The sequence below is a fragment of the Psittacula echo genome (assembly GCF_963264785.1).
Source record: "Psittacula echo genome assembly, chromosome: 1".
In the NCBI taxonomy this organism is placed as follows: Eukaryota; Metazoa; Chordata; class Aves; order Psittaciformes; family Psittacidae; genus Psittacula; species Psittacula echo.
Genome location: NC_137735.1, coordinates 135,768,534 through 135,794,446, shown reverse-complemented (window position 1 = coordinate 135,794,446; position 25,913 = coordinate 135,768,534). Strand labels below are relative to the sequence as shown.

Here is a 25,913-nt window from a genome sequence, read left to right as displayed (position 1 = left end):
GTTGAGCTCATCTGTAGAGATGGACAGGGCCTTAAGGGTCACTATGAGGTTTCCTGTCTGCTCCCTTTCTTTATTGCTCTAAGTCAAGAGGTTGCACCATAACAGGATATTTGTGCAAAATATTTTTCAAGGGACAGAAAAGAGCTCTTAGGGAGGAGTCTTCCTGCCTGGAAACGAGGGTGCTTGGCTACCATACAATTTGCCAAAAAAAGAAGTGTACTAGCTTGGACTCAATGTTTGAGTAAGTCAGTGCTTGCAGATCAAATCACATCCCATTGGTTCAGAGTATGAACAAAATGAGCTGTACCTGTGTCTGTACCTTATAGTGTAGCTGTGCCTCTGGTGGTGACACACACCCATATCTAGCTCTTTCCATTACTATGGCTCACATTGCCAAGGCTGTCACTGTCCCTATTTTCTGCTTAGGAGAAATTTCTCCCTATCTCACTGCCACCAGCAGTCAGTTATGGACAACATCCAGATAATAGTAAGCTGCAGAGCATCTTCAATAATGGGAACTGAGATTCACTCTATATTTTCTGTGCTTGCAGGAAGGACTGAGAATGCTTGTTTCAAGAGATCTAGATTGCACTAATACCGTGTACATGCAGTTCTCATTTAAATTTATTGCCAAAGGTAAGATCACTGTTGATTTCCTATCACTTCTGCTTTATTCATCTGTAGTAGCATCACAGAAAAGAATACGGGTTTACATTTTCAACATCAGTGTTGAACATCAGTTTATGACAGATAATACGGGAAATTGGTTGAGATTTTGCATCATCCCTACCTTGCTATCAGCCTACATGATCATCCATGCAGTTCCTAAGGAAAAAGTAAACTGTGGTGGTGTCAAAAACAGCACAACTAGTACAGTCTTAGAGCAGAAGAGAAATAAAATAGCACAAGATTTTGTAGAGATTTTGCACCATGTTAGAAAAAGAAATTAATTTATCAGATTTTTAAGTCATAAAAGTGCCTTAAGTAAATCAGAGACTGATAAGGAACTACAGGGGTTTTCCTTTTCAAGCTTCAGTCCACTGCATTAAAAGCTCTTACCGTTTGACTTCCTTAGGTATCTTCGAGATGATTAAAACTCCATAATTCTATTCAGTTGTATATGAAGAATAGTCAGACTTTGCAAGCCAACTTTACACAGTTGCCCTAGTACAAGTATTTTCAAATCAATGATTCAGTCTTGCCCTGCTCTAATCCCCTGCCATTCTGGCTTTGTAAAATAATTTTATCCAAGTCAGGTGTGACACGGTGGAGAAGCACTAACTTGGGTGAGGGTTTGAGTCATTCCCGTGTGATTTTCAGAAGTTTTTCCCAGCATTACTTGTAGAACTGGCACGTCCAATTTGAAGTCTCAACATACAAAAACTCCTCTCCCTTTGGTGGAAGATGTCCATAGCTTTTGCAGGAAGTTCAACAGTCTGGGACTGGATACTAACTAAGTCATCATTTGCCAAAGCACAGCATAAAAATAGGCTTGAACCACCTCTTTCTTCTTAGCAAAATCTTTGTATGGCAAGTAAAAATGTAGTTCTTTCTGAATTGTTTGATTCCCTGTAGTTGACATTTACTCATATATATTTGGCTATCTGTTGCCATTGTTAAGTACTTTATGGAAAAGAGAGAAAACAATATCATTGAAAACCATAACATTCCCCAAACAATAATATGTCCAATAGTTCATGTTTAAAAGTAAAATCTTTGTGAAGACTTTTTTTTCAAAAAGTTAAGCTATGCCTTGGAAACATTTCTACACATAATTCTTCCCAAAATATTCAAAAAATACGATGATTAAAAAGTATCATTCTGAAAGGCAGGAATAGCCAAGGCTCAAGGCTGGATTTTGACACTTGGCCCATAAGAGGTAAAGCAGTGAAACTCCATGAGAAATCTTTTCTCATTAAATACTAGCCCTAGGCCTGGATCCAGGACTTAGTCCAAACAAGCTCCCTAATACTGAATGCAAATTAATATAACTGGGCAAACCTCTCATCTGTAAGCAGTAAGACCAATGTGTTGTTTACTGTTAATTGCCATAGATAAACTGAAATCAGCTCCTGACTGCAAAAGTCTCCTCCCTGCTGTGTTCCACACATGCTGGTTGAAGACAGACACTTCACTGGAGCAGAGTGGAGCAGGAGCATGCACATCAGGCATGTTGGCTTCAGCAAATTTAGTAAATTTAAGAACAGAACATGGGAGAAATTTGCACAGTAGCACACAGTGAGGCAAGGATGAAGAAACTGTCCCTTAGTCCTTTTGCTGCCCTCAGACTGAGTTTTTGGGGATGTGCCATCACTGGGCCACACTATGAAATGAATGGAGAGTGTAAATTTGTTTGAGTGAGAACTCAGCTTAGGGATATTGTCACTCAGACACTGATGTTCCTGGTGAGCAAGTCAGGCACAGGCCAGACATGCACTGGTGACTAAGCTTGTACAGGGTAACCAGCATCAAGTGCGAGTGCTGGGCTCTAATCAGTGTCTGTTCATAGCTTGGGCTGTAAAGAGCCATTATTGACTCTTTAAGGCTTGAAGTGAAAAAAAGAAGGAACTAGCAGTCAGAAAATGAAAATTGTGCTTTCAGTTCCACCACTGACTTTTAGGCCCAGCTTAAATCACAGAATATTACCTCTTTGTTGTTATCGTTAAAACATGCCACTTAAGATCCTCAGTGCTTTCCATCAATTATAGGATTTCTGGGCATGAATAGACTCATATTGGTGTCTGCAGTCAGAGCCATAGATTATAAATTTGTGAGGACAGCACTGTATCTTTATCTGTGGGTGCTACAGATGATGATGGAAATGTCTGATACCTGAGAAAAACAAGCAACTAAATATTGAATTACTGAAAAATGTCTGTGGTAGGAGCTGATTTGTTCTAATTTAAAAAATTATTGCACTGAGATAGGTTCTCATCTAAGTAATAAACTGTGACCATACATATCATGAACAGCAATGTAAATTTAGCCCCTAATTCATATTTATTTTGCAGACAAACAAGGGAAAGCACAGGAAGATATGCATGTACAATACACGATGTACAATACACATATAACATCTCACAGCTTAAGTCGTTGTTAAAGGAAGTCCATACTCTGTAATAGATGTCAGAGTAACCTAATTGTACTTACACTTGAAGAAGTGCTTTTGAGCCAGTAATTTTTAAATCTGTATTATAATGAACGTAAATGCATGTCCTTTCTGCTCCAGGCACCCCCGAGAGGTCTCATTCCATCCTGCTGCAATATTCTGTCAACGGTGGCATCATTTGGCACCTGATAGATGAGTTTTACTTCACACAGACCACAGATGTCCTCTTTATTAACATTCCGTTGCCCTATGCAGCCCAAAGCAATGCAACGAGGTTCAGGCTCTGGCAACCTTACAACAACGGTAAGGAAGAGACAGCCATGGGACTCCAGGTCCCCACTTGCACAGCTCAGCATCTGTAAGAGGCTAGATTTTTTAACTCAACAGTAATAGAAACCCTTAATTCATATTGTCTTATATTTTAATTCCTTCAACTAAAATTATTACAGGATTACTGTTCTTAGAACTCCTGCTGCTGTATGCTTTAAAGTGAACATACCTTAACCTAATACCCCTTGATTGTATGCAAAAGACTACCATCAGCTTTGGTCCTGGAGGGCCTGGGAGATCAAGCAACACTGATTGTTAACTTTGCTCAGATTCTTCTCATTACTTTTAATGGACCTGATTCTCATTTACACTGAGGTCCCATCAGAATGCTCCAATTATACAAAAGTGTCCCAAGTGTAAACTGGAACCGGGCCTACCTTGCTCAGAATTAACTAGGCATTAAAAACCTATTTAGAAAGAGTATGTAGTAAGCAGTTAATCTTTTGATTAAATTGTAAAGAACTGTAGAAAACCACAAGAGGAACGCAGCTCATTCCCCCTGATTAAGCTGAAGAAAGCTCTCCTCTGCTCTCAGTTACTCTGAGCACGTATCTTAGCAGGAGCTGACCGTAAGGGCTCTAAAGAATCCCAGCGATCATTTAGACAACAATGGTACAGCAGTCATGTATTCCTAGAACACCTCTAACGAATTCAAATCTGGTCCTAAGAATGTAATTCTAGTTCATTCTTCTAATGGGTTCTGCCTAAAACACTTGACTAAACTGTTCTCGTGGAGGCTACCCTTAAGCAGGAATTTTATTTGAAAGAAACCTTTTGACTTTCTCTGATCAACACAAAGGCTTTTAGATAGTTGAAAAACAGTTACACAAAAGATCTGGCAATCTAATCTTTCCTCTCCAGTTTGAAAGCACCAGTTTTCCAGCGTATTCGAATTCATAATCCATTGGAGAGAAGGTCCCTCAGAGTTTCCTTCTCTCTCAAACAGCTCTTGCCAGCCAACACAAACTGCTAAGTGCAAGGAAAAATGTACAGGATGAAATAAATCATCCTTTCAGACTGCTTGGACTCTACAGCAGCTGCTCTTTTAGATGATTCTTAATGAAAGAAGACATTGATACTAGAGTTTCAAAAGTAAATGTGCTTTAAACAGGAGATAATCATTCAACATAGGTTTTTCACTCTTCCATTTGATGTGACTTCTAAAAATTTTAGAGGAATAAAAGCTAATTCTGTAGGGTCAGGCTGCAGAGCAGTATGGAAATTATTTTAATGGAAAATGAAAATTTTCCATCTTCCATGTCCATCTTCATGGAAAACAAAAATAGTGAAGCCATGCTTTTACCACCCTTTTCTCCTTGTGATCCATAAATACTGGTTACTGTTCTGCTTTCTAATAGTTCTTAATAGAAATGTTCCCTTTTTCTTTGTAGGCAAAAAAGAAGAAATCTGGATTATTGATGACTTCATTATTGATGGAAATAACCTAAAGAATCCCATGATCCTTTTGGATACATTTGACTTCGGTCCCAAAGAGGACAATTGGTTTTTCTATCCTGGTGGAAATATTGGGCTTTATTGCCCATATTCATCTAAAGGAGCTCCGTAAGCAACTCTCAGCAATAAATTAGAAAGAAGTGACAATGTAATAAACTGAATCTAAAGTATTCCTTTCTTTTCCTTACAGGGAAGAAGATTCAGCTATGGTATTTGTTTCAAATGAAGTTGGGGAACACTCCATCACAACAAGGGACCTGAGTGTAAATGAAAACACTATAATCCAATTTGAGGTACTTGTTCTCAGAAAGTTATTTTGCCTTTTGCTTAGAGAGTTGCATTCTTTCAGGTTCTGCTGTTTGGTGTATTTGCCCAGCTGTTATGATTTTGCCAAGTAGAGAAGCCTGTGTAATTTCACCTTAATTGCTTTAATGTTACTTTCTGTCATGTGGGTGTATCATGAAGCTTTTTAACACAGAGATAAGGGAAATTTCTGCCTCAAAGTTTTCTATTTTCTTGCTTAAACTACTACTTTATCCATGCCTATTATTTTAAGTATGCAGCATTTCCACAACCCGACCCAGTGGAGAGCTATAGACTTCATCTGTGACACTAGAAATTCATTTTTCCTACCTGATGGCTAAACTGCACTTTATCAGAGCCAAGGTTCTGTTTTCCTTTTTCTTCTGCCCATGCTTTCATAGATGCTCTAGAGGAAGCTGTTCTTTAGCTATGATGACCTGAATTCGTGCCATCTTAGGGAGTTATCTAAAGCTATGGAGCATATTTTTTGTGCTTCACATATAGTTAGTGGAAACAGGTACCCCAATGACAATGCATAGTCTTCTGGTTCATTGTCTAAATCCAAGCTGTACATTGGCTAGGGCAGCTTCTGATAGGATTAACCATTTTGCCTAGTATATATTAATTTAGAGAGGTCATTATATTGTCATTAAGAAATTGTAAAAGATTCTTTCATGTAAATTGCCATGCTGCAATTACAAGGCTGGTTTCAACAAAGACATAGCATGCTGTAGCATTAAACAGCAAATGATACCAGTTTATGAACAACTACTAGAATGATACTAAGGGTTTTCCAAGAAAACTAGATTTAGCTGTGTACTCTTGCATACTTCAGTTTGTCATGCATCTAATTCATAAATTATTGACTGCAAACCACTTTTTGTTTTAAAATATAGATTACAGCCTGTAGAACAAAAATTTTGAGGTCACGTTAAGATATTTGTGAGGCTTCAGAGCATTAACATCATAAAATCTACATGCTTACTTCCATCTGTGGTAGTAACATTGTTTTCAGCTCACATTTTTGAGGACATTAGTATAAATGAAGAAGTTATGCATAATGCAGTAGAGTTTTTCTCTATGTCTCAAGAGTCAAAAAAAAAAAAAAAGTTTAAGCATCTCTCTAAGCTTCCAGATGAGTAGACAGCCCTTCTAGTCAACTGCAGGTTGATGAGATTCATGTGTGCTGAAGAGTGATGAAGGAAGCACAATGTAGGATACATCTAAAACGTTCATGCACACTTCTAAGTATTACTGGGTTTTAGAAATACATAGATTTTCATTACAGAGAAGCATGTTAGAAACACACTAATTTTCTACTACAAAGATATGTAAAACCCCTAAATGTTTCATAATTTTTGTACAGACTTTGTATTTCATCAGCAATGGCTTTTATTTGTTGCATGGTAAGTATATTACATCTTATTTTACATAACAGGGTCATCCTGTAAGGGAACTAATTCCTCTTTTATATAAGCAATTTGAAACTAAATGAACATCTTAATATCACTGTGAAAGACTGATTTGCACTGAATGCATGCATGAAGAGGTCTCAGATTCTGTACAAAACATCATTTTGGTTTTTTCTTTTTCCCAGTAGTAGAGCTGTTGTTATGTAAGGTTTCTACCTTTTCTACTGTTCTTTACACTGGGAATCTTGTAAGAACACCCTAAGGAATTTGACCCTGCCAAACTATGTTTTGGTGTGACATTGAATCTAAATCCAATCCAGCTATAAAACTCTTTTAGTGCTGTGTAGTGAGTAGGAAAGCTGAAGAACATATTGAAATGATACAGCACACAATATGTGAAACAAGGAGGGGTTTTTTTGGAAGTGTGACATAAAAGGCAACCATAGCGCAGCTCAGCAATATAACAGAAAGTTTATGTTTGCACATTTTGTTTTAATATTTCTGTTTTTAAAAATGCACATTGTTTTGGTGCTGTGATTACTTCAGTACCTGCCAGAGGACTGCAAGAGCTGGTGCATTTGCCCCAGCAATGTTAGCCGCTCTCCTTTGGGATTTTGTCTAATTAATTTCATAGTTTTCTCTTAATAGAAGTAGTTGGGAATCTCATATTACATTCATTTTTATGATACGCCAGAGGGCGATATGCCCATGGACAGGTAGGGCAGTATGCAAGAGTTCATGTTCATGTGAATGTCTTGAATGCATCATCCCAGTTGTTAAATGAGTTCCCAAATCACCGTTTTCCTGGGCTAAATAAATGCTGTACCAAATGGGGGAGGCCAACTAAGATGAAGTGTGATTTAGGAGCCCCACAGCCTGCCCTGTGTCATCTTCTACACTTCATGTCTTGGCCCCCAGATCAATATTGGCTGCACCACTGATAGCTCCTCTGCTGACCCGGTGAAACTGGAGTTCTCACGAGACCTGGGGGCAACCTGGCACCTGCTGCTCCCCTTGTGCTACAGCAGCAGCAGCCACCTCAGCTCCCTGTGCTCCACTGAGCATCACACAAGTAGCACTTACTACGCAGGCACCACCCAGGGCTGGAGAAGAGAGGTCATTCACTTTGGAAAGCTGCATCTCTGTGGGTAAGTGTCCAGCTCCTATTCCTGCCCAGCTGCTTGTTGATTTGCTTTTATTTCTGTTTTCCATCCAAAACGTTCTCCCAAGCACAAGAGCAGTGTGTAAGACCTGCAGCACGAGAGCAAACCAGATGGCCACTTTTTCTCTCCTTCTAGTCCTGAGTGTTGTTAGTGTTCAGGTGATTCCCAAAAATGTGTTGTGCCTAATGGTAATGTAGAATAACCACAGATTATGTCCTATTTATCCTATTTATACCTTCTGATTGGTGACTTTTTTATGGAAGTGTATTTCACAGTAAAAGTAATGTAAAATTGGCCGTCCTTAAAGAGTTTTGAATGTTCTTTACTGCAGTGCATTAGCTATTTGAATTCATCACAGATATTCTTGCATGAAATTTGAGAGTCATTATAAAATGCAGTAAAATATGAGCTAGTATAAACCTGATTCTACTTCAGTGTAAGGAAATGGAGTGATCTAAATATTCGAGGTTTTCTTGCAGCTGTAAATCTCCCTGATTCCAAGAAATTAACTGCTGCAGTCACTTAGAAACTGAAAGTTTGTGGAACAAACCAGATTGGATGCTAACAGATACGTAGTATAGAAAACCAGTATGTGCTAGCAGGCATAATAATAAAATGTATCTTTTCAAAGTTTAAAACAGTAGTGATTATTTTTTCAGGGGAAACTGTCTGCTAGCATCAACTCAGTTTATGTAGAAGATCATATCATTAAGAGTTAAACTGTAGCACATAGGAATGAAAATGAGCTATGCAACTAAGAGACGGAGTATTTATGAAACCACCGTGTGCAATGGGCCCTTTACTAAATAAGTGCCCCCCTATCTGCCTCTGAAAGTATGAAAAGACATATACAAGAGATGAGAACCAAACCTGGAAAGCCTGAATGTTTAATTATTTAAGGAAATGTTTAAATTTCAAACTTGAAGCTTCTGGTTTATGGCAGTTGTCATTTCAAGCATGGAATAGGTCACCATCTCTTGAAGCAGCCCATTTGTCCTTCTGGTTTTTTCCAAAACAACTATTTGACCCTTTACACAACCCTTCATCCCATGCATCCCTTCAAAAGAAAATTTTGCCAATGCAGATTTCTAACTCATTTTAACCTTCCAAGTGTTTTGATTTAGTCCTCTGTTCCTGAGTATTTCTGTCCTGTTTGCCTGCCTTCCCTTCTATTTCTTTCCCAACCCACCAGGCCAGAAGCCAATTGCTGATAGCCAGCAAAACCCAGCAGAACAGGGCAGCTTCCATGGGGCATTCACTGCCATGAAATTCTTGGCCCAGAGGGTTGAAAAGGGATTTTCTCTACCAAATTTCACTGGAATAACAAGAAAAAAAGAAAATCCAAACCTGACTGCTTGTGTAATTCTGAAAAAGCCCTCGCCCTTTTCATCCCCAGAGTTTTGGTTATATTTAAAAGAAGATGAAGACATTTTCAGTTATTTCCACCATATATGTTAGTTTGGAAATGAATGCATGTTCTCAGCAGGCAGCTGTAACTAAGAATTAGTATTCCTGTTAAGTCCTGAAGGTAAAGCCCAGGGCCTGTTGAGTCAGTAAAGAAACCCCTATTGACTTCAGCAAGACCAGTGTTTCACTCTCTGCTTCAGTCACGTTTCACCCTTCTGAAGCCTGAGGGAAGGAGCTGACATGCCTTGGGGTGTAATGAATCTAGCCTGTGGGGCAGAGATCTTCCCTGAAAAGGAGGTTACAACACCTCCAGCCTCACACTTTTGTTCTTCCCTTCAAGGCACACTAAAATCAATGTTTTTTACATCTAGCAGGACTCTGGTTCTCGAATACCTTTCTTGAAACTCTTAGTAGCATTCCCAGCCATCAGCTACCCCTTATCACCTGAATCCCCTCATAAAAATTCCTTTTTAGCAAATCAAGAGAAAAAACTCAGCAGCTACCTGTGTCAGTAAATACCTGCTGCATTTAGATATCTCTAACACGACACATTAAACATGGAAGGCAGTTAAGTGCTTTTCCCTTCTCACTCTGCTGGTTTCCCTCCCCCTTCAAAGCATTTTCTCAATTGGGAATAAAGTAAGTCTCTCAAATGTTTTTCCCCATCTCAGTTTGTTTTCCCTCCTTCCCCAGTCAGTCCTTTGTATGCAGCTTTGGCACTAAGAAGGCAAATTGAAAATGACAGAACAGCACCCAAAGGAGAATATAGTTTAAATTAACAACTTGCAATACCAGTCTGCTTTAAGATTAAGCTACCCAACAATAAGCTGAATACCTGGTGACAGAGGAGACGACATTTTCTTTCCATGTAACTGAGGGTGAGATCCTCCCATCCCAGCTCCACTGCGTGGTCTCACTGCAGACAGGGTGGCAGCATGTAGGATTTCACTCTCCAGGAGAGGGTGAAAGTGGCTTAGTCTGCCCCAGCCACTGTACACCAAAGCGGAAGGAAATCCGTCAGACCACATCTATTCATCCTTCCTGTGAACGATACAGAGAAGAGTGGTTATATTTGGAATCCCATTTTCAAGTCAGTCATTCAGTTCTGGTATTACAACTAATGAATGATGTTATTCTTATTTCTGTCAGTACTTGGGTTAAATATCACTATAAAGATGCATGAGGTGCTGAAGGAATTAGATATAGCAGTCAGTTTCCAGAATTAAGCAATTTGTCAAACCATTTTCAACAAAAAGAATACCACATATATGCATAGTATGGTTTATATAGGAAATACAGAAAAGGTGGAACTATTATTTAAAGTACGTACCCTTTATGCCTTTTCAGGTTGGCAAGGTTCAGATGGTACCAAGGATTTTACCCTGCTGGATCCCAGCCGGTGACCTGGGCCATTGATAACGTGTACATTGGCCCGCAGTGTGAGGAGATGTGCAATGGGCACGGCAGCTGTATCAACGGCACAAAGTGCATCTGTGACCCTGGCTACTCTGGGCCAACCTGCAAAATAAGTACCAAGAATGCTGACTTCCTTAAGGATGATTTTGAAGGTATCATTTTTGGGGGGGAGTTTGAATTCTGCCTTTCCATCTTAGTGGAACCCATGGCTCAAGGAATAAAACAGTGAAGTCTTCCTTGCCCCTTCATGGTTCTGAATATAATTTATGCTGTGGAGGTATTCCCATGAACCAAGCAATTTAGGTGTCATTCTCAAGCACAGTCTGTGAATGTCTCATGGCTATCACTGTCCGGTTTGGAGTGTCCGACTCTTGGTGAAGCTGCGAATGCTGTGGAATACAAGATGTTCACCGAAATAGAATTTCCTGAAACTCTACATGTAGAAAATAATTTTAGAGGAAAATGATGTTAGTTTGACTTCAGTACAGACAGAATGCAAATGAAGCAAACAGTGGAAGGCTTTAAGGTTGTCTTATTTCTCACAAGGGAAGTATAAGTGGCCTTACTATGACAAATACGGTTTTAAAGCAGACTGTGTGTCTCAGTGATGAGGGCCACTCCTCAGCAGGCATGGCAGACCCCAAGCAAGTGTTGGCAGGAGGGAACACAAAGTCTCATGCTTGCCTGGGCACACACAGCATCTATGTTCACAGCTCTAAAAACACCTTGAGGTTTGCCTTGCTAGAAAGCATGGCAAGAAGAGCACATTTTGAATAAAGCAACATCTGTGAATCAAACTCATCCCTTCATAGGTGCTGCTGTTCATTTTAAGTTTTGCCAGCCCTTGCTTGGATGCTACCACGTGGTGCCCAAAGTTTCTTTATAGACCTGGGTACTTTGTTGGTATCTTAAGAAAAATGAAGAAAAGTAGAAACTCTTATGCATAACTGGAGACTAAGATCCCAGATTTCATTCTTCTGGGTTTGTTTGTTTTGACTCGTGGCAGTTTTCTAGAATGCATTGAATCGCAAATACTGGGTGTTTCTTCACTCTGCGTGTGATGTTAATTTAGCTCTCTTCCTCTGGAAATAGTACTCTTGCAGAAGGCACGTTTAGAGTAAATTATAAATACGTATTCACTGTGTATTCAGGTCAGCTGGAGTCGGATAGATTCCTGCTTGTGAGTGGTGGAAAGACATCAAGGAAATGTGGTATCATGTCTGGAGGGAACAACCTTTTCTTCAATGAAGAAGGCTTACGTATGCTGATGACTCGAGACCTAGATTTGTCACAAGCCAGGTAAACAATTTCAAAGTTCTTTCAGGATTTCACTGAAGAAATAATATACTGAAAAGTAATTCATACATGACACTACTGTGGTCAAGGCAAGCTGATATATTCTGTGGTTGTTGCTCTAGCAAATATTCAATTTTAACCACTGTTACCATTTTAAATTAAATCTAACTTGGACTTTAATGGGATTAACCATTTAAGTATTACTTTTTTCCTTGAATAAGAAGAAGAACTCCAGGATCTGATGCCACACCTTCAGTAGCTTGTACAAGTGTTTATTACTTTAATGCATAACATGAGAAATCGATTGCATGTCACATGCTCTGCTTGTCTTACAGTTTGGTATATTATGAGCCATTGCTGAAACAGGAGATTCTGCTGCCAGTATAGCTCTTACATTCATCATCTCATAATCCTTTAATTTCTGAAGCTTACTTTCCCCTTGTTGTGTACATTTGTTTCCAATAATCCACTGAGAAACTCCCATCAAGCTGTCACCAGCTACACTGAGCACAGCAATTGAAAAACAAATATTTTTAGTGTATTTAGAGATTATGTTGTATCATTACAGCCTGAAGAGTAGATGTTTTATGAGTGAGACATTCTAAGCAAGCCAGATGAAAAAAATTCTGCTTATATAAATTAAACCACATCTTAATTGCATGCATGCTAACAAATAGGCATTGTTTTTTAAGTATTCAGTATCTTAGCTTATATCATTGTATTATTACTTTGGAGAGATTGTGTTTTCTCCAGGATTTTTTTCCACTGATGTCTTGCAAACACCCTACTCCTCTCTAATGTTCTGTGGGAAACACTTTAACAGACAGTTTATCTCTTTTTGACTTGTCTTCATTAGCACTGAAGCTTTAAATGGTTGTGGAACGTTATAGTCAATAAAGATGCCTAATTTCTAACCATTGTATTTTTTGGATCAGCAGTCTCCTAACCCTCAGTGAAGTGTAATATTAAAGATCCTTGTAATTTGTAAGATTCCTCACAGCAAACCTTTTTCAGGATGTGGTAAACACAAACATCAGTTCTCTGCACTGTTTTGATTTCCTAGACTGGTCTAAAATTAAAAGATTGTTTAATAAAAGACACAAGAGGTCTTATAAGTTGCTCCATTAGACTAAATGACATGTTTTCCTTATTGCTTGTGTTCAAAGAACCATCATTTATCTCTTCTCTGTGATAGTCTGTAGCTGGATTTGCATACATTGACCTCAAGGTGTTATATGGAGATAAATAGCTTCTGCCTGAGTAGAAGGCAAACAAAGCAATACATCTAATTTCTTGTTTATGCTTATGAAAAACAACAGTTATCAACAAATAACTGCATGCTCTCTGAAGAGCAAGGCAGACTGCAACAGCTCTTTAGCAACCTAAGTAATTGCAGCGGGATTTTCTTAATTTCCAGGCTGACTCTATTGGCCACCTGCAAAGCGCAACAGATCTGGCTGTGACACAGATGTGCTGAGTTCTGCACAGAACTTGGCAAAGGGTTTGAGTTTATGCCAGGAATGATGAGAACCTGATAGGTATTTTTAAAGGCATAGACTCAGTAGTCACATTAAAACTTTGCCTTTTCCTATGAGGAAATCCTCTGAAGTACACAGGTGAGCAGTGGTGTCTGTTAGCGCTGCAAGCCATGCTTGGCACCACGGGATTGAAACCAAGTGGATTCTGCAAACAGCTATCCACTACCATCACATTAAATCTGTATTTTAAAACGTTTAATACAAAGGACAGTATATCACCGTCACATACCAGTAACTGAAACTGCACAGCATGAAATATAAGTAAGGAGAGAATATTTTAAGCATCACAGCTGATCACATCCTTCTCAATTCTGAATTAGCAGAAGAATATCCACACATTCTAGTGTTACTAGATCTGCAAGAAAACTTTGCTTTTCCATTTCAAAATAGGCAGAGCCCTTGCAAAATATCTGTGGAATGAGAAGAGAGATATTTTAATATAACTTTTTTATCTGCTAGACATTACCTATATTTGAGGTGGTTATTACTATATGAGTAAAAATTCAGATAAAAGAACAGCAATCCACAGACAGCAGATTCAACAGAGACAAGGTCACCTGGGTTTATTCCCTTTGAATTATGTGGCAAATGGTGGAGTAAATCTGAGAAGGCACAAAGACTTGCCAGCAGTGAATTCAATCCATTACAGTTGATATGTTGATGCATGAGGGTCCCCAGTGCTCCTTTACAGCACAAGCAGTATGTCATGTCTGAGACATGGAGGTAGATACAATCTGTAGCAAAAAAAGTTATATATAGTAGCAAGAGAAATGGTGAGTCGCAGCGAGGACTAGAATTAATTGACTTGCAGGTCTGGTGCTCTATTGAAGCTTTGTCTGCCCAGGATCTCTGCCGCCTCCAGTCCCAGTGGATCTACCCGCAGATCAAATAAGAGCAAGACTTCTGATACAAAACTTCTGCGCCGTTTCGTTTAACCATGAGCCAGGCAGCAATAATGCCATAATAATTAGAACAGATACAACACTCTAATGCTGTGCAAAAGCTGTGCAAATATGTATCAATACTTGTAATATCCCTGCAAGTCCGATAGGTAAATATCATTTCAGCAGTGGTTCCCTCCACTCCAAATGCAGAGTAAAGCTATTTATGAGCATCAGCTAACAGGAAGAATTTCACAGTTTGATACAAGTCTATTGTGCTGCTTTGGAGAAGCCAATTAAATAGGGGATGAAAGCACTGGTGTCCCTGGGTGGCTTGGGCTGGCTTCAGGGAAGCCGGCACATCTAAGTGGTGTGATTTAGACAAATTTCCCAGGCTGAGTAAATGGACAAAATGGTCCCTGAAAATGATTGTTGCTTTGTCCTCCTGTCCAGATTTTCCCCAGTTTATGCCAATAGAAAACCGGGATGCTTGTTTAGAATTTAAGCATTTCAGCAAATTCATAACAAAATGTGATCTACTTAGGGCACTGTTACTTTTCTGCCACTAAAATCTGTACTCATGGGCTACAGGCGTAAAAATTTCACCCAGGATTATGTTTACAACATTTGCAACATCTGTTATGCAGACAAAAGGTCAAAACGTCAAAATGTCAAGCTTTGCTCAGCCTCTTCTGCCTGGCAAACCACTACACAGGCAAAACAAATTTTTGTCATCCCACCTGCCTGTCCACTTATATTCTGGAGGCTTTGAACAGGCAATCATAAGGTCTCTTAAAGCTGACATGGCAAGAAATCACAGGGCTAAGTCAACAGACAAACTCCAGGTGTCTCTAGTTGGTTATGTACGGTGTTACAGAAAAGAAATCCTTCCAGTAACTGCTCCCCCCTGTTAGATTTGTGCAGTTCTTCATGAGACTGGGATGTGGCAAGGGGGTGCCAGACCCCAGGAGCCAGCCTGTGCTGCTGCAGTATTCACTCAATGGGGGCCTCACGTGGAGCCTTCTCCAGGAGTTCCTCTTCAGTAACTCCAGCAATGTGGGACGATACATTGCCCTGGAAATTCCCTTGAAGGCCCGTTCCAGCTCCACTCGGCTTCGCTGGTGGCAACCATCTGAGAACGGGCATTTTTACAGTCCCTGGGTAATAGACCAGGTAAGGAATCCTCTGGGTTGTTTGGGGGTTTTATAAGCAACTTTAGACTGTTTTCAGTCTTACTCTTTCCCTTTAGTTGGCATATGTCATTTCACTGTGCCAAGCAAAACTGCTTTGCATAAAGATACTTGAGAAGTATAATAATCTAGCAAAATAGGAGAGCACAATTGCTGTTTGCTAATCTTGTGGTTTTAATACAAGGTTTCCATGCAGCGTTCTGAACGTGCCTGAATATGTATGAAAGATTTTCCTAGCCTTCTGGAGCTAGGAAAGTCTTTCATACATTGGTAGATCCCCTGGTTCACATTGCAGAAGGCTTTACCATGCAACATGCAAGTCTGAGTTCAAAAACCTTCTCTTAAAATCTATCCAAACATGTAACTGGCTTGATAGAATGTAATAGAAAAACCTATAGAAAAATGACAGTCAATATCCATCTTCTAATTTTTAAACCAAAATTTTGTTTCATATTCGGGATTTGCTTCTATAAAGATTATTATATTGCTTGTGTGACTTGCTATAAATCTCAAGAAACCCTACTAAAGTGATTATGCTCTAACTAGTGTTATTGGGCTGCCCAAGTTCAGCTTGCTTAAATATTTATTAGTTAATATTTTAAAGGAGTTAGTTCATGTCCTTAGGAGAAACCCAGAAACCAAACTCCAGCCGTGTTTAATGATGTGGTTTCAATGTGGTTACTCTTCATTAGGGACTGTAGTGATAGAACAAGGGGTAACAGGTTAAAACTTAAACAGGGGAAGTTTAGATTGGATATAAGGAAGAAATTCTTTCCTGAGAGGGTGGTGAGGCACTGGAATGGGTTGCCCAGGGAGGTTGTGAATGCTCCCTCCCTGGCAGTGTTCAAGGCCAGGTTGGACAGAGCCTTGGGTGGCACGGTTTAGTGTGAGGTGTCCCTGCCCATGGCAGGGGGGTTGGAACTAGATGATCTTAAGGTCCTTTCCAACCCTAACTATTCTGTGATTCTATGAAAATTTTACTTCCTGTCCCTCCATTTAAAAATGAGAAAATTCTCACTCTTTCATTCCTGTATCTTCTTTGAATGTAGTTATATCAGTTCAGAACAATCAGAAACTGAATTTAGAGTAACAAAGGAAAATTAATTCTATGTTGGTTGCTGTTGAATAGTTAAACGGTGATGCCTTACAGTCAATGGTAAATCAGAGACTATTTCCCCAGTTCTATCAGCAGATGCAACCAGACAGTAGTGTACCAGATTATAGTACATCTGAACAGACAGTAGGAAAAATGACACTATAACTTTGCTCCTACCAGCATCTATTTTTGTGAGCAGTTTTACTTCATCCAAGATTGAGTTCACCTCCCTGAACTTCACATTTGTATAGCTAAGCAGATTTCTTTAGGACCATTTTACAGGAAAAAGATAATCCCCTTCCTCATAACCTAAGCATTTTATAGAGTAAACATGTCCATTTCGGTCCAGGAGAATATATTTGCACAGATCAGTAAATCTTTTCCTTCTCCAGGATGCTATGTCACGTGTATGTTTGTGAAGACTTTCCATTTTATCTTTTCAATAACAATTCCTTTCCTAATGTTTCAGATTCTTATTGGAGGAAACATCTCAGGTAATACAGTGTTAGAAGATGATTTCACCACACTGGATAGTAGGAAGTGGCTGCTCCATCCTGGTGGAACAAAGATGCCAGTCTGCGGCTCTACTGGGGATGCTCTAGTGTTCATTGAGAAAGCTAGCACCCGCTATGTTGTCACCACTGACATCGTTGTGAATGAAGACTCTTTCTTGCAAATAGATTTTGCTGCATCCTGCTCTGTCACGGACTCCTGTTATGGTAATGACTTCTTAGCAATTCCTGCTCTTCCTCATCCTCTACTGTACAGAAAAGTTCACTTGTTTTGTGGTTCCATTATTCATCAGTTCCATTATTCATCATAATACAAACTGAGAAACAAAAGAAAGCTGCGTGTTTCTGTTAGGAATTGGAGTATCAGCTATTTTATTCTAGGTGGCTGAAGCCTAAGATAAACTAAACTGTCCTCCAAGTACTTAAGTTGCAGTTCAATTCATTTAAGAAAAAGACTAATAGCTGTCTTACTCAAATCCATTTACCAGTACATGATATCCACTGCTTGGGGTGATCTGCTTGTTCCAATGATGAGCAGCTGAGCATTTCTAGCATATGTTTCTTGCTTTGTGGTTTTGCATTTTCAGTGAAGTAAGTCTCAGTTCTGACTTCACTTGCACCTATATGATCAAAAAACCCACATGCTAAGTCAGCATCAGCTACAAAAATTTGTATGGTCCACATGAAATAATAAATACATGTGTGTATATATATATGTATGTATGCATGCATGTATGAATGTGTGGACAGATATATGCACACACATGTGTACATATACACGTAATTATGCAATTTTTAATTACCTTCCTGTTTTTTACTGTATGAGTGCAGAGCATGCTTTTATATCTGCACATACATATACACGTATAAATAAAAACATGTTCTGCATTCAGTACACATCACATGGAAATTTAAAAGTGGTTCATTGTGTGAATTTTAAGATACACAAAAAATAGCTCTTCCTAGCTTTTGAATGCTTGTTTGTACATCTAAATTTACATTCTCTTAGTGTAGGGGTTTGGGGTATAGATGTTTTTTAATGAAGAAGAGAATACAATATGTTGCATCATGTAGCATGTGTTAATTCACTGGGTTGATCCTAAGATCATCTCTGCCAAGTTGAAGAGCGTTTTGGCAGCTTAGCTATGTACTTACAAAGAAACAGTTCCTTCTTTTTTTGCTTCATTGTCTAGTACACTTACCATTATCTTAACTTAGTATTAAATTAGGCAGGATACTACCTAATCGTGCTTCCAGCCACAATGAGCAAAGCATTTCATTTTGGTGACAGAGATTTAACACTAAAAACTCACCCTTGTTTATATCCACTTGTCCTTCTATTCCTATAGCACTGTCTTCTGTGCTTAGATATCAAGTAGGACTGATCGGGTGATTAATGATCATTCTCTGTGCATGAAGGCAGAAGAAATGGGTCTGTAATAGTCAAAAAGATCGCAGATTTATCATCCCTGTCACTGCAGTCATGCTCCATGCTTTGCACAGCCAGAATGCCTGGCAGCTGGAATATTTACTTCAAGTTACAGTTCTGTGCCCATTATTATTTACTTCTTAAAGGCTGCATAAAAGTTTAACTTAAAGTATCTAGTGAGCTTGACTAACCTATATTTTTCATGATTAAAGTTTATAAGCCATAAACATCAAAATGATGAAATTGCTGGCTTTTGCTGAGAAATGAATACATTCGTTTAATGTGGCTAGACTGTGTTTGAATGAAAAACAAGCTTACTGACTAACAAACTCAATTTAAAATTGTTTATGCTGGAAAATGAAATGAGCTGGTTTAGAGGGGGGTGGAAATGTGACTAAACCATCTTGTGACAGAGCCAAAAGTTTGAATTTGAGTGTTGCTCTGGCTTACACTATGATTACATCCAGCTGAATCTCATCCTTCAGCCTGGAGAACAAAACAAGTTGCTGGTCATGATGCCATCATATCCCTTTCTTGCACACTGCAGCTTGACTTAATCCTGGTGATTTAACAGATTACTTCATCTTTGCACCTGTGGTCCCTGAGTTGGGTGGTAGATGTGAAGATATACTGCACTCTTGTCCTGAGATATACCTGCTCAGCAACATGTAATATGTCTTCCAGCACTGCCACCAAAGGAGGGAGCTTTAGACCTTTTTTATACAAGGGTCTGAAATGTTTTGAGTGATTATTTTGTCACTGTAGACTTGTGATTAATGCTCTCTGGGGTTACCAGTTTATTGTAGACCTAAGGGTGTAAATCTCTAAATTAAGTAACTAACCACTTTCCTACCCCTAGCTATTGAACTGGAATATTCAGTGGACCTTGGGCTGAGCTGGCACCCGATTTTGAGAGACTGTCTTCCCACTAATGTGGAATGCAACAAGTACCATCTCCAGAGGATTCTCATTTCAGACACTTTCAACAAGTGGACCCGGGTTACTTTGCCTCTGCCACCCTATACTAGGTATCTCCCTCTGGTTTTCCACAGAATAAATCTAAATGCATAACTATGTATTGATGCATGATGCATTATAGCATTGAAATAATTGTACCTTGCCATTTTTATTTGGTCCATATGTATAGCAATAAATGTATAAGTAAATGAAGCCCCATCATGCTTTGCATAAAAATTGCAAAGCTATTATGTGCATTTACCTTTCTTAGTTATTTAAAGATAGGAAATTCTTGTCCACCTTGTCCTGGGCAGGGACAGGGGGAACTTTCTAAAAACTCCCCTGTTATCATTATCTCACTGAATTCTGGTCCTTTTGGTGGCTAATTGCACTGGCTCAATCCCCACTGCACCATGTGCTGCTGTTGCTGCCTATGAGCTGATGTTTTAAATGCAGCACTTTTCAGATTTCTTGTTTTTCTGTGCCTTCCTTGTATCCTTTGTGTGTCCTTCAGCCCCATTTTCACCTCCTCTTCCTTTGCCTACATTCTTTTATCTCTGAGGGGAGAAAATTTGTGGGATTTGTTGGGAGGTTGCAGTGAAAGGAGCTGTTTGGAACTGACAGTGCTACTGGGAGTGCTGCCATATGGTTTCCTACAGTGCCCTGAAAACTTCTGGATTGCTGGATTTTTGTTTGTCAAAATGATCCATCTAGGGTCAACTGGGTAGCTCAGCTTTCCAGTTTGTTTCCTTCTTGATGTGTTGTTTTACAGTGATATTTGTGATTGTCCCCTGTGCAGTCATAGAATATATATCATATAATCATATAATCATAGAATAGTATGGGTTGGAAGGGACCTTCAAAGGTCATCTAGTCTAACGCCCCAGCATTGAGCAGGAGCATCTTCAACTAGATCAGTCATACATGATAAAGCCAGCATAGAACTAGCCCAAAGTAAAGACTTGCACACACAGGCTGCATGGGTGTCAGGCTCTCAGCACAGCTTGACTCCACAGCCTTGCTCTTGTTGCTGAGCCCAATCTCTTCACATGGGCATGGGCTGATATCCGCAGGCACAGAAGTGCCACAGTGCAGGCAGAACCTATGCCTGTTGGAGAAGGGTGTTATGAAAGATGCCAGCTAATGCACATATGAGTTAGGAAACTGAGACTTACACCTTCTAGCAATTACACTGAGAGTGCTTATACAGTTACCACACACTTTGAAACTAGTAGTGGAAAAGTCTGTGTTTTATCAGTAATCATTTGAGGCATTTAGACTCTTCCCCATCTTTGACGCAGTGCTTTACTTCAAGTAATAATACTTTTTCAGGACTTGTTCCCAGCATCAGTCTCCTCTGCTTCCTCTTTTGTACTGCTACGCTACATATTGTCTGCAAAATCCATTACCCCAACAGCTCTTGTATATAGTCTACAAATTTGTGTTCAGGAGGGGCTTTCAGAGGCTGAATGGGATAGATCAGGTCTGGGGTTGATGTCCCAAACCAATTTAGTTTGGATCTGAAAGGAACCTATCACCTGAGATAAACTCAGGTTTATAAATAACTGTGATTTTAAGACTGAAAAGGTTTTTGAGCAGTATAGGTCAAAAGAAGAAGTCTGATGTCCTACTGAGGCAAATATTGCTCATCTTTCCAATCCAATAACTATATTCATTGGTTCAAGTAAAACCATTTCCCAAAGATATGAAGATAGGGATTGCATGAGAGAGGTTATTACAACCTTAGCTCACAAGCGAGGGAGACATTAAGCTTCAGAATAAGGAAAAGTGCAGCTAATAGTCCCTTTAGTCTAGATGTGGTACAATTTTTATGCTGCTTTATTATTTCAAGCTGTGTAACAGCAGGTGTGTGTCTCCAGTTGTTCTTGCCTCTATGTTTTAGGGACATGCAGGCTACATGGTCAATAACTTGATCTGGCGCACAGCACCTATACGAATGTAGCCTTTTAGGACTCATGTACCCCAGAGTGCTATCTAACCTATGGCCTGCAGAAGGCAATGAACACTTAGTTTTAATTCAGTCTCAGAGCTGATTTTAAAATGCAAATGCAAATACAAAGCTTCTCCCAGGAGCATCAGCTCAATAAATTGTTAGCGAAGCATCAAACCAAAAGCAGGCACAGTGAGATATAGGTGCTTGTCTTTATTCCTTAAGGATTTCCTCAGAGTTTTTGCTATTTGGTGAGCACAGCCATACATTTCTCTTTGAATAAACTTGTTACTCATTCATCTCATGCACCATGTTTATAAAGAAATAATTCATAGAATAAAATTGACCTTACCATAAAAGGTCTATTTTTACACTAAATAAATTTGTGGGATTTTTTTGCTTATTTGTTTTGGTGATTACAATAATTCTACTTTCTCTCTGAGTTTCAAAGTAAGACAGACTACGCAAAGTTCAATGCTGCCATCTAGCGCTGTACAGCAAAACGGGGATTAGCTTGAGTTTAAAATGGTGTTCTCGAAAGTTAACAGGAATTCATCCACTCGCAGCTATTCAAATATAGGTGTCTACTGCTGCATGAGCTGAATGGCTATTTTGGGTTCCCTGACTGGTTTGTCCTGGTTTTTGTTACCCATCTTGACAGCTATAATACTTAACTCACATACAGCTACATCAAAGAGAGGTGTATAAATAGGGAGCTAAGCCCCCTTTAATCATCCAAATGAAAATTACTCACTGAAAGGAGCCAGTATCAGAGCATAGATCATTTCTTAACATTTCCAGCCAAGCCCTAGATGGAGGGGAGGGGGAAAACTGCAAAGCCAGAGTCACACAGCAAGCCCTGAATGGGTGCTCTCACCTGCTCCTTCTAGGTATATAAAGGGTGGTATCTTGCCAAGGAGCCAACCCACTCCCTAGAGCTGCTCTTGCATAACTGCATTTGGGAGAATTCATAAAGGAAAACTTGGGTTAGTTTGTTGACTTGGACTGAAGCAATAAAACTCAGGCTTAGAGTGAAACTTGGAGGATTTGAGTGATTCTGGCTTGATCCAGCTCCCATCTATCCCTTATGTTTGGATTTGTGCTGGAACGTGGTGATGACTGGTCTGAGCTTCCCTTTGGGCATTCCACCTTTTTCCTACCCTCTTCTCCACTTCACAAACCACAGCCCACTTGCTTTGCTCTCCCTGGCTATTCCTTCTTCACTTTCCACACTCATAGCATACAACTAAGCAGGAATTAGCACTGAGTTGTGCTGATATCAAACAAACCTTCCAGGACCAGTCTAGTCTCAAGACTGATATTTCCTTTCAGTCAAAATGAAGATCAGCTTAGACAGATATATTACCATTCTGGTTTTCTTTCTCTCCCAAAGGTCTCAGGCAACTCGTTTCCGCTGGCACCAGCCTGCTCCTTTTGATAAACAGCAAACATGGGCAATCGATAATGTCTACATTGGAGATGGCTGCATAGACATGTGCAGCGGCCATGGGAAGTGCACACAAGACAACTGCATGTAAGTGCCATTTGTCCCTGTTCTGCCCAGTGCTGTAGCATTCCACTCCTCTGTCATTTTAATGAACTTATCATCCTTATTCCTGAGCGGTTTCATGATGTGTCCCTGTGCCCTCATCCTGGCACTGGGTGCAGAGGACCTGGGCTGAGGGTGGGACATGTCCACTAAGCAGAAGTATAAGTGCCAGTTCTTCACAAGGCCAAATTTTGCCTTGAGACTGGTATTGGCTTGATGGTATGATGACTCTGCTCCATGATAAGGTTTGCCAGCAGAGGCAGACTGCTTTGATCCTCAAACTGTCTGTATAACAGCCCATATAGAGCCCTGCAAAGCTAACAAACAACAGCCAGATCTCTCCAGATTTGTCTGTCTGGCAACAGAGAAATACCTTCCAGATGGATGTATTGCTTTTTTCCAGCCACGAATGGCAACAGAAACAGGAGAATGGTTGTATAATTGCACTGCAACTGTGTTCACTAGAAATATATTCTGATGCAGAATAGACATAGTGTTATTCTCTATCCTGACACCACTGAAATACCAAGGCATGATCTCCCTGATGAAATCTGCACAGTAGCAGAACGCATTTCCATGTTGTTACCCAGTCTTTGACACATTATAAGAAGGTTTTTCAGAGGAGAAAAAAAAAAATTTTACAGAAACTTGCTTAAAATTTAATGTTAGCAGGGCATTCTTGGACTTGGCACATTCTTTTATGTTTATTTATCCAATTACAATGTATTTTACTGATTTTACTCTGTGCTGGAGTGTAATGTAGAGTGTACTCTATATTAGCAGCTTGCATGATACAAAATACTGGCCTTCCTAAAGTAATTTTTATTTCATATTAACTGCAAAAAGTGGCAGATGTTTGAAACCCCCATACACCAGTTGTGCACTAGCAAATGATGCAGACAGACTCTGTGTGGAATAAGATGGCACTTTAATGTGGAATAACGTGGCACTGATGAAACCCCTGAGCAGAGCCTTTGCCAGCTGAACCTTGCATTTGCTTTCCTCCGCAGCTGTGATGAGCACTGGGGTGGGCTGTACTGCGACGAGCCAGAGACCCCCCTTCCAACACAGCTGAAAGATAACTTCAACCGCTCACCATCGAACCAGAACTGGCTGACAGTGAATGGGGGCAAGCTGAGCACAGTCTGCGGGGCGGTGGCCTCTGGGATGGCTCTTCACTTCAGCGGGGTGCGTGCTCAGCACGAGGGCCAGCTCACTCTATCTGACAGTATAAATCGGGCTGATTTAAAAGCTAAATAAATAGCAAGGTGGTAAAAAATATCAGTGTAACACATTAAACATACAGCATATTAAACAAACTTGTAATCTCTGACTAGCTGAGTCCAAAGTCAGACAGGTCCTACAGACTAGGGCCAGCCAGAAACAATCCAGGAAAGCAAATACCATATTCCTGGCTATGCTACAGCCAGGAAAATGAGATATAGTGTGTATGCCTCCTGAAAGGAGCCATGGAAGGGACTTTGGAGGTGGAGCTAATAGATTAAAGCACAATCCAAGCATGTAGACATTAAGTTCCACACAATCATAATAGCCTCCTCATAGCACTTATGACTTGCAGAGACCAGAGTTTGGTGCGGTTTCTTATCAGACCACAGAGATAAACTAATAACTATGTATTTGCATGTATATAACTTGCACTTGGTCCTCGAAAATACATTCATGTATAGCCTCATCCTTCATATATCTTATTGTTGGGTTTTTTTCAGGGTAAGCTCAGAGTAAAATTTCCTGGTTTAGCTATATACATACGTAGGTATATAACCGAGACTGCTGCTGAATTACAGTTTGCTCACAGATAACCTTGGTATTACAAAAATGACCAAATAGTATTTTAGAAACATGTAAAACTTATGCTTGTAGATCTCTTCCATGCAAATTTATAACTAGGTTCAAACTGATGCAAGCTTTCTAAAATAAACTAACAAAGCATTACATTTTCACTTCCTTCCAGCAGGACTAAGGAGGCATCAGTAACTAACTGAGCAATGTGAAATATGTAAGGGATTATGGGAAAACACACATAGTAAAATGATGTGCCATTTGATGGTTTGCATAAATTGAGCCATTAGCACATTATCAGCAATTCATTGATTCTGCCTGGAAAACCTTGTGTTTTACACTGGAGGCATAGATTTTTGTAACTGTTGTATTCAGAAGAAAGGTGAATGCAATCCTTGATAGTGAATATTGTAAAGTTGTAGGTACAGTAGCAAAGTGTATGAATACACAATACCAATTTTTAAGATGGAACATTGCTAAAATTATGTCCTCAGGTAACAGCATTTATTTTTCTGTTGTAGCTTTACCTTTCTTATAATTAGTATAATTTTGTACAATTTTGAAGGTTTTTAGAACATGAAGTTACATTAACAGTGACTGCGTAGTCTTAACAATTTTTATGTTCATAAGTTTTGCCAGCCAACATATTTTTTTATTGCTTTGAAGGGCTGCAGCCGTATGTTGGTTACAGTGGACTTGAACCTCACCAGTGCAGAATTCATTCAGTTTTATTTCATGTATGGATGTCTGATAACTCCTAATAACCGCAACCAAGGAGTGCTGCTGGAGTATTCCGTGAATGGTGGAATCACCTGGAGCCTCTTAATGGAAATTTTCTACGATCAGTTCAGCAAGCCCGGGTTTGTAGATAACTTCTTCTGCCTATATAATTTCCTGTACTAAAAATAAGATGGTCTTGAATATTTCATAAGAACCTGTGAGACATAATACTGCTGTGGTTTGGATGTCACATCTTTAAGTGTTCAGCCTATCCAGTCCTGCAAGCATTTATGAATGGCCTTAGCATATGTGCTTGAGCATCGGCCATTGTGCAGCTGCTAGGCCAGAAATACAAGGGTAGTAAGGAGTCTGTAGCAGTCTGGTAGATTTGTAAATGGT

General features: G+C 39.6%; 1 protein-coding gene across 1 annotated transcript in view; it reads left to right on the top strand.

Annotated features, from left to right (window-relative positions):
• RELN (reelin) overlaps nt 1-25,913 on the top strand; it is a gene marked incomplete at both ends in the record, with an annotated part of 292,747 nt that overhangs the window by 242,740 nt on the left and 24,094 nt on the right. Inside the window, 13 exons of the mRNA XM_080626620.1 lie at nt 552-636; nt 3,230-3,412; nt 4,831-5,002; nt 5,085-5,187; nt 7,528-7,757; nt 10,527-10,747; nt 11,747-11,894; nt 15,225-15,483; nt 17,066-17,315; nt 19,397-19,565; nt 22,839-22,979; nt 24,005-24,182; nt 25,461-25,654. Coding sequence (XP_080482746.1) covers nt 552-636; nt 3,230-3,412; nt 4,831-5,002; nt 5,085-5,187; nt 7,528-7,757; nt 10,527-10,747; nt 11,747-11,894; nt 15,225-15,483; nt 17,066-17,315; nt 19,397-19,565; nt 22,839-22,979; nt 24,005-24,182; nt 25,461-25,654 — 2,333 coding nt within the window. The remainder of the gene's footprint in view (nt 1-551; nt 637-3,229; nt 3,413-4,830; nt 5,003-5,084; nt 5,188-7,527; nt 7,758-10,526; nt 10,748-11,746; nt 11,895-15,224; nt 15,484-17,065; nt 17,316-19,396; nt 19,566-22,838; nt 22,980-24,004; nt 24,183-25,460; nt 25,655-25,913) is intronic.